The sequence below is a fragment of the Centroberyx gerrardi genome, chromosome 12 (genome assembly GCF_048128805.1).
Source record: "Centroberyx gerrardi isolate f3 chromosome 12, fCenGer3.hap1.cur.20231027, whole genome shotgun sequence".
NCBI classification, from domain to species: Eukaryota; Metazoa; Chordata; class Actinopteri; order Beryciformes; family Berycidae; genus Centroberyx; species Centroberyx gerrardi.
In genome coordinates this window covers 13,398,772-13,413,071 of record NC_136008.1, presented here as the reverse complement: position 1 = coordinate 13,413,071, position 14,300 = coordinate 13,398,772, and the positions used below count along the sequence as shown (strand labels likewise).

The 14,300-nt window shown below is 40.7% G+C and overlaps 3 protein-coding genes and 2 non-coding genes across 5 annotated transcripts in view; 2 read left to right on the top strand and 3 right to left on the bottom strand.

The window, feature by feature from the left end:
- The window catches only part of LOC139921069 (nuclear pore membrane glycoprotein 210-like), a 20,006-nt gene extending 17,745 nt beyond the window's left edge, over positions 1–2,261 (top strand). The window contains exons 37-40 of the mRNA XM_071911231.2: positions 1–99; positions 956–1,157; positions 1,246–1,362; positions 2,161–2,261. The exon at positions 1–99 is cut by the window's left edge and continues 185 nt beyond it. Of these exons, the coding sequence (XP_071767332.2) occupies positions 1–99; positions 956–1,157; positions 1,246–1,362; positions 2,161–2,261 (519 nt within the window). The remainder of the gene's footprint in view (positions 100–955; positions 1,158–1,245; positions 1,363–2,160) is intronic.
- rps27.2 (ribosomal protein S27, isoform 2) lies at positions 1,732–5,992 on the bottom strand. The gene is made up of 4 exons (XM_071911191.2): positions 5,942–5,992; positions 5,098–5,206; positions 4,644–4,754; positions 1,732–3,171 (listed from the first exon to the last, which is right to left on the bottom strand). The coding sequence occupies exons 1-4, from the start codon at positions 5,945–5,947 to the stop codon at positions 3,143–3,145; spliced, it is 255 nt and encodes an 84-aa protein (XP_071767292.1). The 5' UTR covers positions 5,948–5,992; the 3' UTR covers positions 1,732–3,142.
- LOC139921073 (small nucleolar RNA SNORA13) lies at positions 3,741–3,872 on the bottom strand. The gene has a single exon (XR_011785074.1). It is a non-coding gene; the product is annotated as a small nucleolar RNA SNORA13 (small nucleolar RNA).
- Positions 4,892–5,024, bottom strand: LOC139921074 (small nucleolar RNA SNORA13). Its single transcript, XR_011785075.1, has one exon. It is a non-coding gene; the product is annotated as a small nucleolar RNA SNORA13 (small nucleolar RNA).
- A 911-nt stretch (positions 5,993–6,903) lies between the features above and the next one.
- Positions 6,904–13,879, top strand: rab13 (RAB13, member RAS oncogene family). Its single transcript, XM_071911190.2, has 8 exons — positions 6,904–7,497; positions 9,239–9,299; positions 9,768–9,828; positions 9,936–10,013; positions 10,900–10,989; positions 11,444–11,509; positions 11,772–11,822; positions 11,972–13,879. The coding sequence occupies exons 1-8, from the start codon at positions 7,374–7,376 to the stop codon at positions 12,041–12,043; spliced, it is 603 nt and encodes a 200-aa protein (XP_071767291.1). The 5' UTR covers positions 6,904–7,373; the 3' UTR covers positions 12,044–13,879.
- Positions 13,880–14,300: the final 421 nt, after the last annotated feature.

Below are 14,300 nucleotides of genomic sequence, written 5' to 3'. Positions count from 1 at the left end.
GCGTTCCACTGCCCCGTGTCGGCCCTGTCCCTGACTGGCCCGCAGCCCAGGGCCGAGCTCACTGTGATGGGCACCAAGGACATGCTTTCATCCCTCAAGGTGGGTCACGCACACACGTACACACACACACACACACACACACACACACACACACACACACACACACAAACACATACACACACATTTGTTAACACAGACTTTGAAAACTCTTTAATGAGGTGTACATGTTGCTTTGAGTCAATTCAAAGTCTTAGCAAGTACTGAAAGTCACAATTACACCACATTTTGAGAGCATCTTGCTTCCTTAATGTGATGTATTTCGTGTTGAAACAGGATGTTGGGGTGGGACATAAGACAGGGACAAATCATTCAAAAGTGTAAACCAATGGGATATCAGTTAGGGAGAGAAAGGTAGTTTGATGGAAAGGGCAGAGGTGTGGGATTGTTAAAAAATCTGTGATGGTTTTATTGGTTGGAATTTTTATGAATGCCTCCTGGTACAAAGATTTTCTGTTGTTCAGGAAGTAAAAGTAATGAGATTTTGATATAAAATACAAGAAAATAGATTTTTGTCATTTTTGTGGCATAAATATGTTAAATATGTGTAGAGTATGATAGAATGAGCTAAAGATGCAAAAGTTGTTTTTCATTTCAATGTGACTTTAAAGCACGTTCTGTGACCCACTATGATATACTGTATGTATGTGCATCTACAGCTCTGGCATGAATAAGCTCAGTGTGTGGGCAATACAAGTGGTTGGGATGCCTGCTTCTATATGCAGCCAGTCACTGTAGTCTGCAGAGACTCAAAATTGGCAAAAAAAAAAAAAAACACTTAATAACTGTGCACATGTAGATATGAGAACTGGTTCACAGCTGTGTTCCAGGGACACCATCTGCCCTGTGCGCTACACTCTGCTGTCTGTCTGACCACCATGTTTCCCGTTGGGTTCAGTTCCACAGCGACAGCCTGGAAGTGGTGCTGTCTGAGCCCAGATACTCAGAAGAGAGCTCCTCACTGGTGCTGTCTGTCTCCGCCTCACAGGACAGCGCTCAGGCTCTGTCCCGTCCCACCAATATCATTCTACTCAGCAATCTCACCCAGCAGATGCACATCGTCACGGTGACCATACTGACAGGCAGCCAAATGTCCACAGGTCAGACTCGGAGGTTCACACACAACTGTAATTATCTGCCTGTGCCAGGCAGCAAAAACATCAGCTAGTCTTTGTTGTGTGTGTCCAGGAGAGATGGGTCTGGTTCGTGTAGACGAAGGGCCTCTTCTTCAGCTCCGGGACTTCCAGCTCATCCTGGTGTTTGCTATATTTGTAGTTTTGGCCATCACTGCTACCTTAGTCATAGGTATGTACACTTGCCTTTACTGATAGCTACATGTACAGTATATTCTACAGCTAAAGGGATTGATAGCTGTGCTGTAATTACCACTGACTCCCAGCTTCTCATTCATTAGAATAAATGACCTGTGTGGGGATATTGGGTCATCGTAGCAACAAATAGTAATAGGATACCGCAAAGAAAACTAGAACATAAACAATATGGCAGTTATGTAGAATGTATGAATGAAAAGTGAAGGGAAAATTAGGGTGTGTAAAATAGCAGTGGTAGAACTTACTGACAAAGAATGAATGAATGCAGAATATGTACGACATGAAAATACACATTCTATATTAGTCATTCAATAACCAGAAATGAGGACATCAGAATCACATCTTCATTTATTTATTATTTTATTTGCAAGCCTTGTCCAATATACAAGCAAGACACAAGGAAAACGTCACCATAGCAACTATAAAGTTGTGTTGTCATGGGAATGCTCCCCCCGATTTGATTTTTTTCTTTATTTAGTGTACAACTCAATGCTGTCACGTACGCAGACTGTGCCGATGATCTACAGCCCCACAATCCCAAACAATATCTGTGAGTATAGATCACACACCTTTAACAATAGTCTCTGTTACTCTACCTATCTGTCCTAGGCTCCATCGATATTAAGTGTCCATCTGGTGGACAAGTTCACAAAAAATCCTCCCTTATCTCATTTTCGCCAGAGAGACTTGCAGGCACATGTCAATTCACAAACAAGTTCCATCATGAAAGCATTAAAGTGTCAGATCGCTGTGTGCTGTGTTTTACAAGCAGTGGACAGCGGCGGCAGCAGTGTTGGCTTTCCCTGGATCAACCCCTATTCAGACAGAGAGCAGGCGCTGCGCAGACGCCGCTGGCTCTGGAGCAGGAGCTGACATGACGTCACTCACTGCACACTCTCTACCTCTAATAAAAATGTTTGCCTCACTGTGGCACTCACTTGGCAGATATATATATTTATAGAGTCTGGATTTCTGACCAGAACTAATATGCATCACTCAATATTCAATTTTGCAAAGTGCAACCATAAACTCTGAGTAGGAGAGGATAGGATGGCTTCTTGGATGCAATTTGCAATCTCAGCCACAGTGTGCATCGCTTCCTAGAACCTGTCTGGTGTTTTCAAAGAGAATTTACATAAATCTATAGTGCTGCTGAGCATCTGTTGGAGAATATCTGCAAGAGCATACTCTCGCCTTGCTGTAAACAGTTTGTGATTGGTCAATTAATGGTGTACTGCCAAACAAATGCATGGCAAATCAATCTGCACAAAATGCTGTGGAGACAAACACGTCCATGTGCTTAGAGGACAACACATGCCAGAGTAACTATAGTACATATGTCCTCAAATTCCCTGAACTTTACCAACAGATTTTGTGTATCCTTATATCCTGAGGGGTCCTAAGCTGACAAATGTGTCTGTCAGTAGACAAATGACACGTTAAGAACCTTCGATAGAAAAAGAATAGGAAACTGGATGAAAAACATGCAAGATTCTTTTACCAAAAAAAGAAACTAGGTTTATTAAGAGAGAAAGACAAGTGGGTGAAGGGTGTTGGTAAGGCCTCACTAGACCGAGGTACTTCTCTCTGCACATACTGTAGATACACTGCTTCCTGTATTACATTACATGATTCTGCTTTTTCCTTCTCCTCCCATTTCCCCTTGCTTCGTCAGTTCCTTGGCAGTGTCACTTGATAAGCATCAAGTTCTGTTCTTTCTCTCCCCCGACGGCGTCCAACCATCTCTGGTCAATCTAGTGCTGTTTCCTCCTGAATGAGCATCCTAGGGGAAAGGACAGAGAGAGATATTAAATTTGGGAGTAAAGTTAACAAACTCAAGCAGGTACAAAATGCATACTACTGAAAACAATTCCAGCAGTTCTTGTCAAATCTGCAAAAAAAAGATATTTCTGTAGATACGTTGCACTCTGCATTGATAAACTGGCTGACTAATAAAGATATTATTGATAAGAGGCCACTAAAACTGATGTTGCTATCTGTCTTTACAAAGAACGAATTGCTTCCCAACAGGTGCGGTTTTAATGCCAAGGAGGGTTGTGCCCATAGTAACTCTAAGACAAACAGTACTAAGGAGCCGTTGGTTTCCACGGCAGCAGAGCACAGAGGACACTGGGTGGGACTGGAACAGCGCCAGTGAAAACAAACTCACCTAACCTGCAACAAATGCACCTGCATACAATAATACTTTTATGATCTACCATCTTCAAAGTAACAGATGAGCTCCTGTCCTCAAAACTAGCACCGAACGACCACATGTGTTGTAGCTGGGACTGACATACTTGCTCCAAGGACACAAAACAAACATGTGAATGAAAAAAATTGAAATGTCATATTTGTCTTTGCGGTTGATCCTGTAGAAATGGATCAGTGAAGATTAATTTCTGACGGAACCACAAGAGTCACTGTATGCCTTAGTTGACACCCCATTCACCAAGGAGACAATGAAAGGGCAACACAAAGGCAAATATCAAAGTGTCAGCAACGTGCATCAAGCCTACAGAAATGACAGCCTCTTCAACAAAGTGAGGTGTATTGTATTGGGGCATGTGGGGCTCTTTGTCATGTGGCATTCAACTAGAAATTAATTTGACACCTAAGAAAAGAGTTTACTCCCCCTCATGTTTAATTTATTGCATAATTTATGTAGCATAATAGCGCATAAAGGGAGAACACAACACAAAAACACAAAACACAAGGTAAATGAGTGTCATATTTATCTATTTGTATACATGGGTTTATAGGTCTAGGCTATATATGTGCATGAGTGTATGTGTGGTATGTATAAGTATACATTCATAGTATTTCTGTTACATCACCACACGGCCATCTTGGTGGGAAAACAACAGGTGATTATAATCGAATGACAGCCAGCACCATATTGGTAGGACATTCATGTGACAGTGGGAATACTATGAATAAGGAGTGGGTATATGTCCATGTAGACATGAATGTGTGCAACAATTACTGTAGGTGTAAACAGAAATATTTGTAGAGTTTCACTCCAAAATATGATATCCACCATTTGAAAAAGGTGACACCTAAGATAATTGTTGATATGAAGGTAAAGGCTATTATAAGATATTATAGAAGTCATTAGCTATCCTGAGTCCTGTTTTAGAGAATGTAATCATCTGTATTTTTGAAATATTGAGGAATAAACAACAGGTAAGATTATTTTTCCAAAATGGATGTATAGCTTTTTGCAACAAAACTCTTCCTTTATAACATCTGTACCTTCTGTGAGGCGAGCTTTCCCTCCTGTCGGCTGGCAGAGGACCGTGGAGCAGCCGACACACAGCACGACTGTCTGAGCGTGACTGAACACTGTGGTGATCTTGTAGCATCCTGCAAAACAGCAAAGACACAAACACATGATTGGTTGGGACAGCCATGAAACCACAACACAAGGCAGAACAGCCAGCTGCCAAACTGCCACTTTACAACTGTTACCGCGAATTAATGTACTCTTGATATTTAAACTGGTGTGTCCTTGCAGCTGATCATGTAAAAAGAGTGACATGAAACTCAATTCACAGACAACCACTAGTGTCACTGTATGCCTTGTTTGACACCCCAGTCACTAAGGAAGCAATGAAAGGGCAACACATAAAGGCAAATGCACTACTTTATGTTTTTAAGTCATATGGAGCTTAAAGTTCGCCAAGTAAAGGAATCCACTGGAACTGACCTGGACATTTCACATCCATGAAATAGGAATTGGGACTCTGTACAAGTCGTTTCTTCTTGTGTCTCCTCTTCTCCTCCTCGGGGGTCGGGTGCAACAGATCCTTTGCGAGCTAAGGGAGAGACAGACATCAAATAAGCTGAATATCATACAGTCTACATTTACATTTCAGACTTATCCAGAGCGTCTTACAATGAGTGTGACAGTAGACTGAGCTTCAGTTCCAAGATTAAACATTACAGGCAATAATAAATACTAAGGGAGGCAAAGGTCGGGGCCTTAACGCATTCACAGCATTACTGTCAATGAAAGACACAATTTGACGCTTTGGCAATATGACAATTATTGTCATGCCAGTAAAGCAAATCTGAATTTGAAATAGAATAAACTCTAAGGTGAGATGAAGGAATATTTTTAGAGAGCCATTTCTCAATTTTTTAGAGACATTTTTAGAGAGACGGTTCAGTGGGGAGAGAGTGACGTGAGGTGATTCATTTTCAACCTACGAAGAAATGATGAAACAACCCACCATATATCACTAAGGCCATCGTAGCCAGCTATAAAAAGGACTTGTTGAATGTTAAAACACAAAACATGATTCTTATCACGATGACTCTAGCCTACTGCTAGGCAGCATGGACGGCTTTGTTTTGCACGTGTTTCGCCATATTGTGGCACTACGCGGGGAGACTGCGCGCGTGGTGTCACTTTTAACAGAACTGCTTTATAACAACATCAACCCGTCTGGACCAGCAGAAACAAAAGACAATTTTACGCGACTATTATTATCTCAATCAGAACAGTTTTGAAAGATTGATGGTAAATGTGAAGTGCGTAGTGTACTTACTGGCATGGCTGCGTGTTTGGAGCTCGGCCGGAAAGAAACCACCGGGCCACACGACACACCGGAAACTGTTGGCTGACGGGCAAGACCCGGAAATAAAAGGTATGGAAAGCCATGTGGTCCATGTTGGTGAGGTCAAAAAACAGTGAGGTCAAAACTACGTAACAGCCCTCGTATTGTACAGTTTCTGAAACTTTCCACACCTACTGATTTCCACCTGTCAACAGTTAATATAGTCATCTTCATTCTGCTTTTATTAGCTTGGATTTGCTTCTTTAATGCAGATCCAACCACACCGAAAAAATCACTCTTATAATATTCCTATATGGATTTATAATGTCTCTATGGTAGGCTAATCAGTAGGTGAATTAATCATAGGCTACTTTATGGCATTTCTTAACTCCTATGATATTACAATTAGGTGTGGTTTCACTTAGTCGCTGGATGATAGCCTATTTTAAAATGTTGCTATGATATTTGTATAGTAGGCTTGCAAAATGTAATATGATTACTATAGTTCTTTTCATAGGGTAAGTAAAATAGTAGTAAGTATCACGATGAATAATTAAGTGGACTTTTGAGTGGCATTGTGTTGTATGTAGAGTTGTTATGATTATCTAAGTAAGACATTAAGATGATTCTCTAACTATAGTAGTCCTGTAATACCCTTTTGAATGATAAGCTATAGTCTATCACAGCAAAACTATTAGGCCCTATAGGATATTAAAGTGATATTAAAGGGGATCAAATATCCCATAAAGTAGCTACGAAATGCCACTATAAACTCATTATTGAGAACCACAGACACACTGTAAGTCCCTAAAGGAATATTACAGTAGCGTTATAGTTATTTTTGGTCGGGGCTTGTCTGAGCAAAACGTGCCATCTGCTGTCCGTGTCGGGTGTCTGCAGTCTGAGCCTCGGGTCCTGAGCACTGCCTCCTCACTACGTAGCCTTCCAGTGGCTCTGGGCCGACAGCAAGTTTTTTGGGGGGCGAAAAAAAAAAAGAAAAACGTAGCCACCCCGGTATGTTTTTATGAAATGGATGTAAACTGACTGATATTGACCCTTGGAGGAAAGCAAGATGAGAAGTGAATAGTCTTGGTGATTAGGCCTGACGGCTGATCCGAGACGAGGCACTAAACTTTGGATAAAGTGTATTTCTTTACAGTCCAAACAGGGCAGAGGCGCTGAGGGGGATCGGAATTTACCGGTGACAAGTTTGAAGGGAAAAGGGGGAAAAGAAGATCCACTCGTACATGGAGCAGCAAACTGTTCTTTACAAAGTCTGTTTCATTTTAATGACACGTTGAAGAGAAGCTACAGTCAAGAATAAAACACAACGTCGATGAAAAGGATCTTTCTGAAAGAGACAATCCCAACTTTTTTTCCCCCCCAGCTGGCTGTGTTTTAACTTTGAGGAATAGCTCCAACCATGGCGAAAAAGTATGATTTCCTTTTCAAATTGTTACTCATCGGGGACAGCGGAGTGGGCAAAACATGTCTGATCATCCGTTTTGCTGAGGACAACTTCAACTCCACATACATATCAACCATCGGTACGTTGTTACACTATAACGTTTGTCTTATTCCCTTAATTATATTTTACCAAATGGCATCAGCAGCTCACTGCTCGCCTGTCTGAAACTTGGGACAGAGGAGTGTGACAATTATTTTCCCTGAATGCTGACATTTCATTTTTCTTCCTCCATTAGAAGCCTGCCACTCTGGACAAAAAAACTACTCAGATGTTGTAGGCCTACTACTCTATGATTTATCTTTGCATTAATTATTGCAACGTCATTTGGGCTAGCACCCATCCTACCCAGCTGAGTCCTATCTCTCTCCTTCAAAAACGTTGCGTTCGAATCATTTCACATGCAACTTACTTAGAAATGATCTATACTCAGCATCTTTCAAGTAAACTTGTCTTCAAAGCAATTTATCATCAGCTTCCCTCTACGTTCAATAGCTTCTTCAGAAGAAGTGAGGAAAATCATAGTTACAATACAAGATGTAAGAGACAACTTTTGTTGCCTCTTACTCGAACATCCATGTCTCAGTTTAGTCTTCATTTTAGAGGAGGCAAAGCTTTCAATCAGCTCCCCCCTCATGTCTTTGATCTCACACCCAATCTGTTTAAAAAAGCTGTCAAACAGTATTTATTTCACAATCATCATGTTTACTGAGGTGATCATACTGCTGTCTCTTTTTTGGTATTAATTACTTCATGTTAACTAATCTTTTCCTTTTTTTGTAGTTGTTGTTTTCTCTCTTTATTCCTTTACTCTGCTTTTCCTTTTCTTTTCGGTTTCTTTTAATATTCTTTTACTTATTTTCTAACAGTAATAGTATTAAGTTTAACAGTATTACTTTACCTATTGATTTGTTTATATTGTTTTGTTCTTTCTAAACTTTTTTGGGGTTTCATTATACTATATTGTAATTATGTATGATTGTTATTAAGGGAGACACTCCATAAGCCCCTCAGGGTTTCTTTGGTCTTCCTTGCACATGCTCTTTATGATGTTGGTATACATTATGGATATTTTGTTTGAATTACTCTTTTGTGCTAAATAAATAAATAATAAAAATAACTAGTTTTCTCACACTCACAGACTCACTGCTTTCATGTCTGAACTAGTCTGTGCTCTCATGTTTTCTTTCCTATGAACTTTACACTCTGTCTCCTTTTCATTTTTTTCTTTTTTTTATAATCTGTGTGCCATATCTTCCCTAACCCTCTCCCCCATCTCTCCCTCAGATCTCATTCCTCTCACTTTGCTCTCCGTAGGTCCACCCACCCTCATTCCTATCTCTTTTACCATCTCTCCGTTCCCAGAAGAATGGTTGGCCTTCTGGCATGCACAGCTTGCAGAGAGGACAACCCCCTCCTCTGCCCCTCTCTCTCTCTCTCTCTCTCTCTCTCTCTCTCTCAGCTTGTCCATCCAACAGGAAACCCAGACAAAAACAAACCCACAGACAGCGTGTGTAGGCCTGCGTACATCTTTCCTCTATATCTGTTTGTGAGAGGAGAGAGACAGGGACACTGGAGGGGAAACGCACCATGGGGTCAAAATCGCAGTGAAAATCATGATGGATTGGATGTGGTTTCCTCCCCTGTGCTTATTTAGGATTTAATTGGCGTGACCTATATATGCTGCTCTGCTAAGGGTGTGTGTGTGTGTGTGTGTTTGTGTGTGCGTGTGTTCATATCTGAGGTATTTAACTCATTGTCTGTCCTCCCCTCCCACTGACCCCCTTTCCTCTGCTCTTTCCCATCCTCCCGTTGTCTCTCAGGCATCGACTTTAAAGTAAAAACCATCGATGTCGATGGAAAGAAAGTGAAACTACAAGTCTGGTAAGCGACAGTTGGTTGGTTGCTTGATGTAAATGCCTTAATTCATGTTTAGGTGGCAGATAACAATGATCCGTTCACTTCTGTTCCTCTGTCCTCTGCTTGCCTGGCTCGTTTTCCTGAGGAAAGAGGAACCTCCCTCTTCTTCTCCAAAACAGGACTTTATGACAGGGTTTATTGTCCAAGTATCCATCACACACACGGCCGCCACAGAAAGTCACTTCATGTCATATAAGAGAGTCATTTCTCTCTCCAACTATGCTATTATAGAACTGTCAAGTCAGCCTGTCACAGCAGTGTAAAATGCGTATAAAATGCGTGTTTCCCCACTCTGCCACATCAACTTATGCCATGGACTTTGTATTGACTTCAGCGTCATTTTTAAAGGCCTAGAGAGAGATTAATTCGTCTTTACTCACACACAGTACATGTACTTGTTTCTGACTTTGAATGTGTGTGTGCTTTGTGTAGGGACACGGCAGGGCAGGAGCGGTTCAAGACCATCACTACAGCCTACTACAGAGGAGCCATGGTGAGCAAGAGACCAGGATAATCACACTGACATCAGCGCTACTTTGTGCTCGCTCTGTACCTCGGACTGACCCTCTAAATCTCTAAATCCCTGTTCCTCTCTGTCAGGGCATCATCCTGGTGTACGACATCACAGACGAGAAGTCTTTTGAAAACATCCAGAACTGGATGAAGAGCATCAAAGAGGTGAGACCGCTTGCCTCTTATCCACCACAGAGCATGAACAGTAGGACAGTGTTTGTTCAGATAACCAGACAGCAGAGGTGTGACCAAGTCAGCTGTGCTTGAGTCTCAAGTAAATGACCATGTCAAGTCCATGTCATTAAGTCTCAAGTCTAAATGTAGAAGACAAAGTCAAGTCAAAACAAATCAAGAGTCCAGTACCAATTTAATATCTTAAAGAAAACTAAATATCTAGGTTTTTTCAATGCAATATCTTTTTAATAGGATAAAAACCTGGTAAGAGCATCATGCGTTTGATTTTTATAATCAGTTTAAACTACTATAAATTCAATCATCATTCCATACAAATTCAGAAAACATTAAATTCAGTTGTCTGGTGGAACAAATCTCATAATCTCATAATCTCAAATCTCTTTCAATCTAAATCATTTACACAAACACAAGATCTTTTGTCAAGACTTGAGAAACCTTTTAAAGTCATCAAAGTACAAGTCAAAGTCAAGTCCCAAGTCACCAGAACCCTGGCCTTTATTTGCTGCAACATCAAACCTTTTGGCAAAAGAATGATTGCACAATAGATTTTAACTGGCAATATTTTTAATGAAACATTTACTGTAATAGCTATAATGAGGATGAACAGGTAGTTCAGTTGAGGAGGTTTAGTAATGGCTTCCATGTGATTCTGATGAGCTCACTCCAATTTAGAGACATGGCTGCTATAGAACGGCTGCTGTTGTCTTTGAAGTGTGATTGATTCTGCTTGCTCGGCCCATCTGCCCTCCTCCCCTTTGATCCCCTCTCCTTAAATGTGCCTGCAAATGAGCGTACATACGTGTCTAAGTATGTTTGAACTGGACCTAATCAATTCACTGCACCCCTTTCTTCCCAGAATGCATCAGCTGGTGTCAGTCGGATGTTGCTTGGTAACAAGTGTGACATTGAGGCAAAGAGGAAAGTTTCCAAGGAGACAGGAGAGAAGGTGAGAGGATTGCAATAGAAATGAAATCATAGCCTATGTATCCCATCATTTTAAATTTTGGAAAAGAATGATTTCACTGTAACACTAGTGGCAGAATAGTGGCTGGATGGATGTAAAATTTACTGCACTTTCATGCAATAGTAATCAAAGTTTTCAGCAGAGAAGACAGGGGAGGAGGTGAAGAGAAAAACTCACTTTCAACTTAGCACTCTTTCACTCTGCAAGCAGTTAGTGTGTGAGTAAGAAATGATAGGAATCAGGTCATGTTGACAACTTCCTTGACTCATTCTTACCAGTGAGACGTGAGTGATTTTCCTGAGAAGGGGTTGGGACTGGGCTGCACAGACATTTTTGATGCACCAGCTTTCCACATACTTTTGATAAGGAGCAGGAAGTGACTATTACTCCACATCCTGATGTGCTGCAATCAAGGTCCGTGTTCTGTTGTTGACAGCTGGCAAAAGATCATGGGATCCGGTTCTTTGAGACCAGTGCAAAGTCCAGCATCAACGTTGATGAGGTGAGTGGGCGGCAATATCTACTGACTGTATTTATTTGTAATGAGACAGCAATGCCTGAGCTTGTTTCATCATGACTGTCTTAAGTAACTATGCTATGCTTAGGCTATGCTATAATTATGCTCTCTCTCTCTCTCTCTCTCTCTCTCTCTCTCTCTCTCTATCTATCTATCTATATATCTATCTATCTGTCTGTCTATCTATCTATCTCTGTCTATCTGTTTATCTGTCTCTATCTATCTATTCATGTATCTATCTATGTAGTCTTTTATGGCTTTGGCACGAGACATACTACAGAAGTCCAGCAAGAAACCAGTAAGTCATTAATACCAAATTGCAGCATTAGTTCCTCATATGATAATGTAGAAATCAGTCCATGGACATGTGGACTGTTTCTATATGTCTGTTGCATGCATTTTCATGTTAAACTCTAAACTATTTTGCCTGTTTTTTTCCTTCTTTAGGGCCCCACAGGTCGAGAGGTGAAAATCACCAGCAGTACAGAGAAGAAATCCTCCAAATGTGTTCTTCTCTAGATCTGCAGCTTGGTAGCACGCATATTGAGGAGCTGTCAAAATTTAAGAACACATCAGTATTACTGGGGGAAAAAAGGAGAAATTCCTGAGTCCTCTGTCTCCATCTGGTGGGCTCAAATATCAAATAAATGCAGGTGCCAAAAGTATGTTTTTATGCCAAACGATCAGTATCCCATTTGCCAGTGTTTTGTACTCTAGCACTCCAAAAACTATTGGGTTTTTTTTTGCAACTATTGATTTCTCCTTTGATTGCTATGAAACATCACTGTGGTGATCTCGGGACATTTTGCAACAGAGCATTCATTTGTTTGTTTATTTCATCGAGAACATATTTTGTACCACATCTCCTGTGATGAATTAGCATGATAATGTGGTGATGTCACTAGACCACTGACAGCATTCCACCAATCAATCCCCACCATGGCATCGAACGTTTTGTTCGGCTTCACATTCTTTCCTGTAATTCTCTGGCTCATCACCACATTATCAACCCAACCGTACTGTGCAGTGCCTGATGTAAAGACCAACAGAGCTGTTTTTTTTGTTTGTTTTTTAATCTTTTTTTTCATCAGTAGACTGGATAGTACCGAGCAACATAAAAAATCACACCGCAGCTTTATCCACCCATTCCATTCATCTCTTTTATATGCCAATGTGTGTGAGCAGGTAGCAGTATTCAAAGAGCGCAGAGGCAGAGGAGTAGTCTGATGTAAACCGTTTTAATTCACATAAGATCTTGTTTTTATTATTTAACCCAAAAGTTTGTCACTTTTGTTCAACTCAAATTCAAGTTTGTCATGTTTGTGTATCACAGGAGATATTTTACAACACGCTTATTCCATGGGCATCTCATATAGATCCTGCTATATGCTTTAGAGTTGGACGGAAATGAGAATTTGATTGCCGTTATTATTGTTATTATTATCATTAAGAACAAGGTCAGGTGTCATTAACATACGTTTTAGTGATTTTTTTAACAATAGTTCCATAAACGTATTTTTTTTTATTTTCACATTTTTATTTTCACTCTTAATTTCCTGTGAGTGTTCATCTAAGACAAATATTCATGCCAATAATTCATAAGATGTCTTTCATTAGCAATGCACTTTCACTTTTGACAGTTCCCTGTTTCAAATCAATTGATTTTGTATTATATTACATCAATAGCACAGGAAAATAGACATTCCATTCCTGCAGCGCCATATGAGATACTGTATATCTCATAATGCATTTAGCAGAATCTATGTGACAGATGCCTATAAATATGGAATATATAGCGGGAAATCTCTTGTTCACATCCTATGAGAAGCTGAAAGCACCTTCTTTAGTGACTGAGGCTAGTAGATGCAGGCTGTGTGGTATACTGACGTAAACTAACACTGGTGGTAAACGAGCTGTTTCAATGGATGAAGGGATTGAGAATGTGGAAGAGAGGAACAGAGATAAGTGCAATATGAGAAGATGAGTGGAGAGATGAAAGAATGATGGATGAAGTAAGGGAATAGAGAGGATGAGTGAGGCTGGGATGCAGCAATACTCCCATGACCCTCATTTTGAATTGATTTAGTCGGACATGCCTTTTATCTAAAGTGCCTGTTAAACCAACACCATAGCTGTATCAGTCATGACAGGTTCCCTACTCCGGCATTGTTCAGATCATTGGAAATTATAGTGATCAGAGGTGCCCATCTACTCATTTCAGTTTTTTTCCCCCTGCACAGAGATATTTCCTCCTTTCTTTCACACCTGTTAAACATTCCTATTCCTATTCCTATTCAGTAAAGACTTCACAGGACTTTGTATGTAGTTTGCATACTTGCTGCTTACTGAATAAAAAGCTAAAAAAAAAAAAAAAAAAAAGCAAAATGTGGTGTGTGTGTTAGTTTGAAACTTTCTGCGGGCACAAATAGAGTTCAACCCTTTGAACTACAACTGAGAATTTATGCATTCAGCTGACGCTCTTATCCACAGCAACTTACAGTGAGCGAGCAGACAGGGTTTTAGTGTCTTACTCAAGGACACTTTGACAGGAGACATGTCTGTTGTCAGTTGATGGACAACGTGTCGGTTGTTGCAGGGATTGAACCCGGGACCCTCCGGCTCTCTCTTACTAGGCATACTAGACCACCCGTCGCCTTCTTTTTAACTATAAAACTCCCATTGCAGCGGCCAGCACGGCGATTTTTTTTCTCATTTGGCGACTGCAGCAATAGTCGCTGGAGCCTGTCGCTAGGCAACCGCCCCTCCTTCCCAGCAT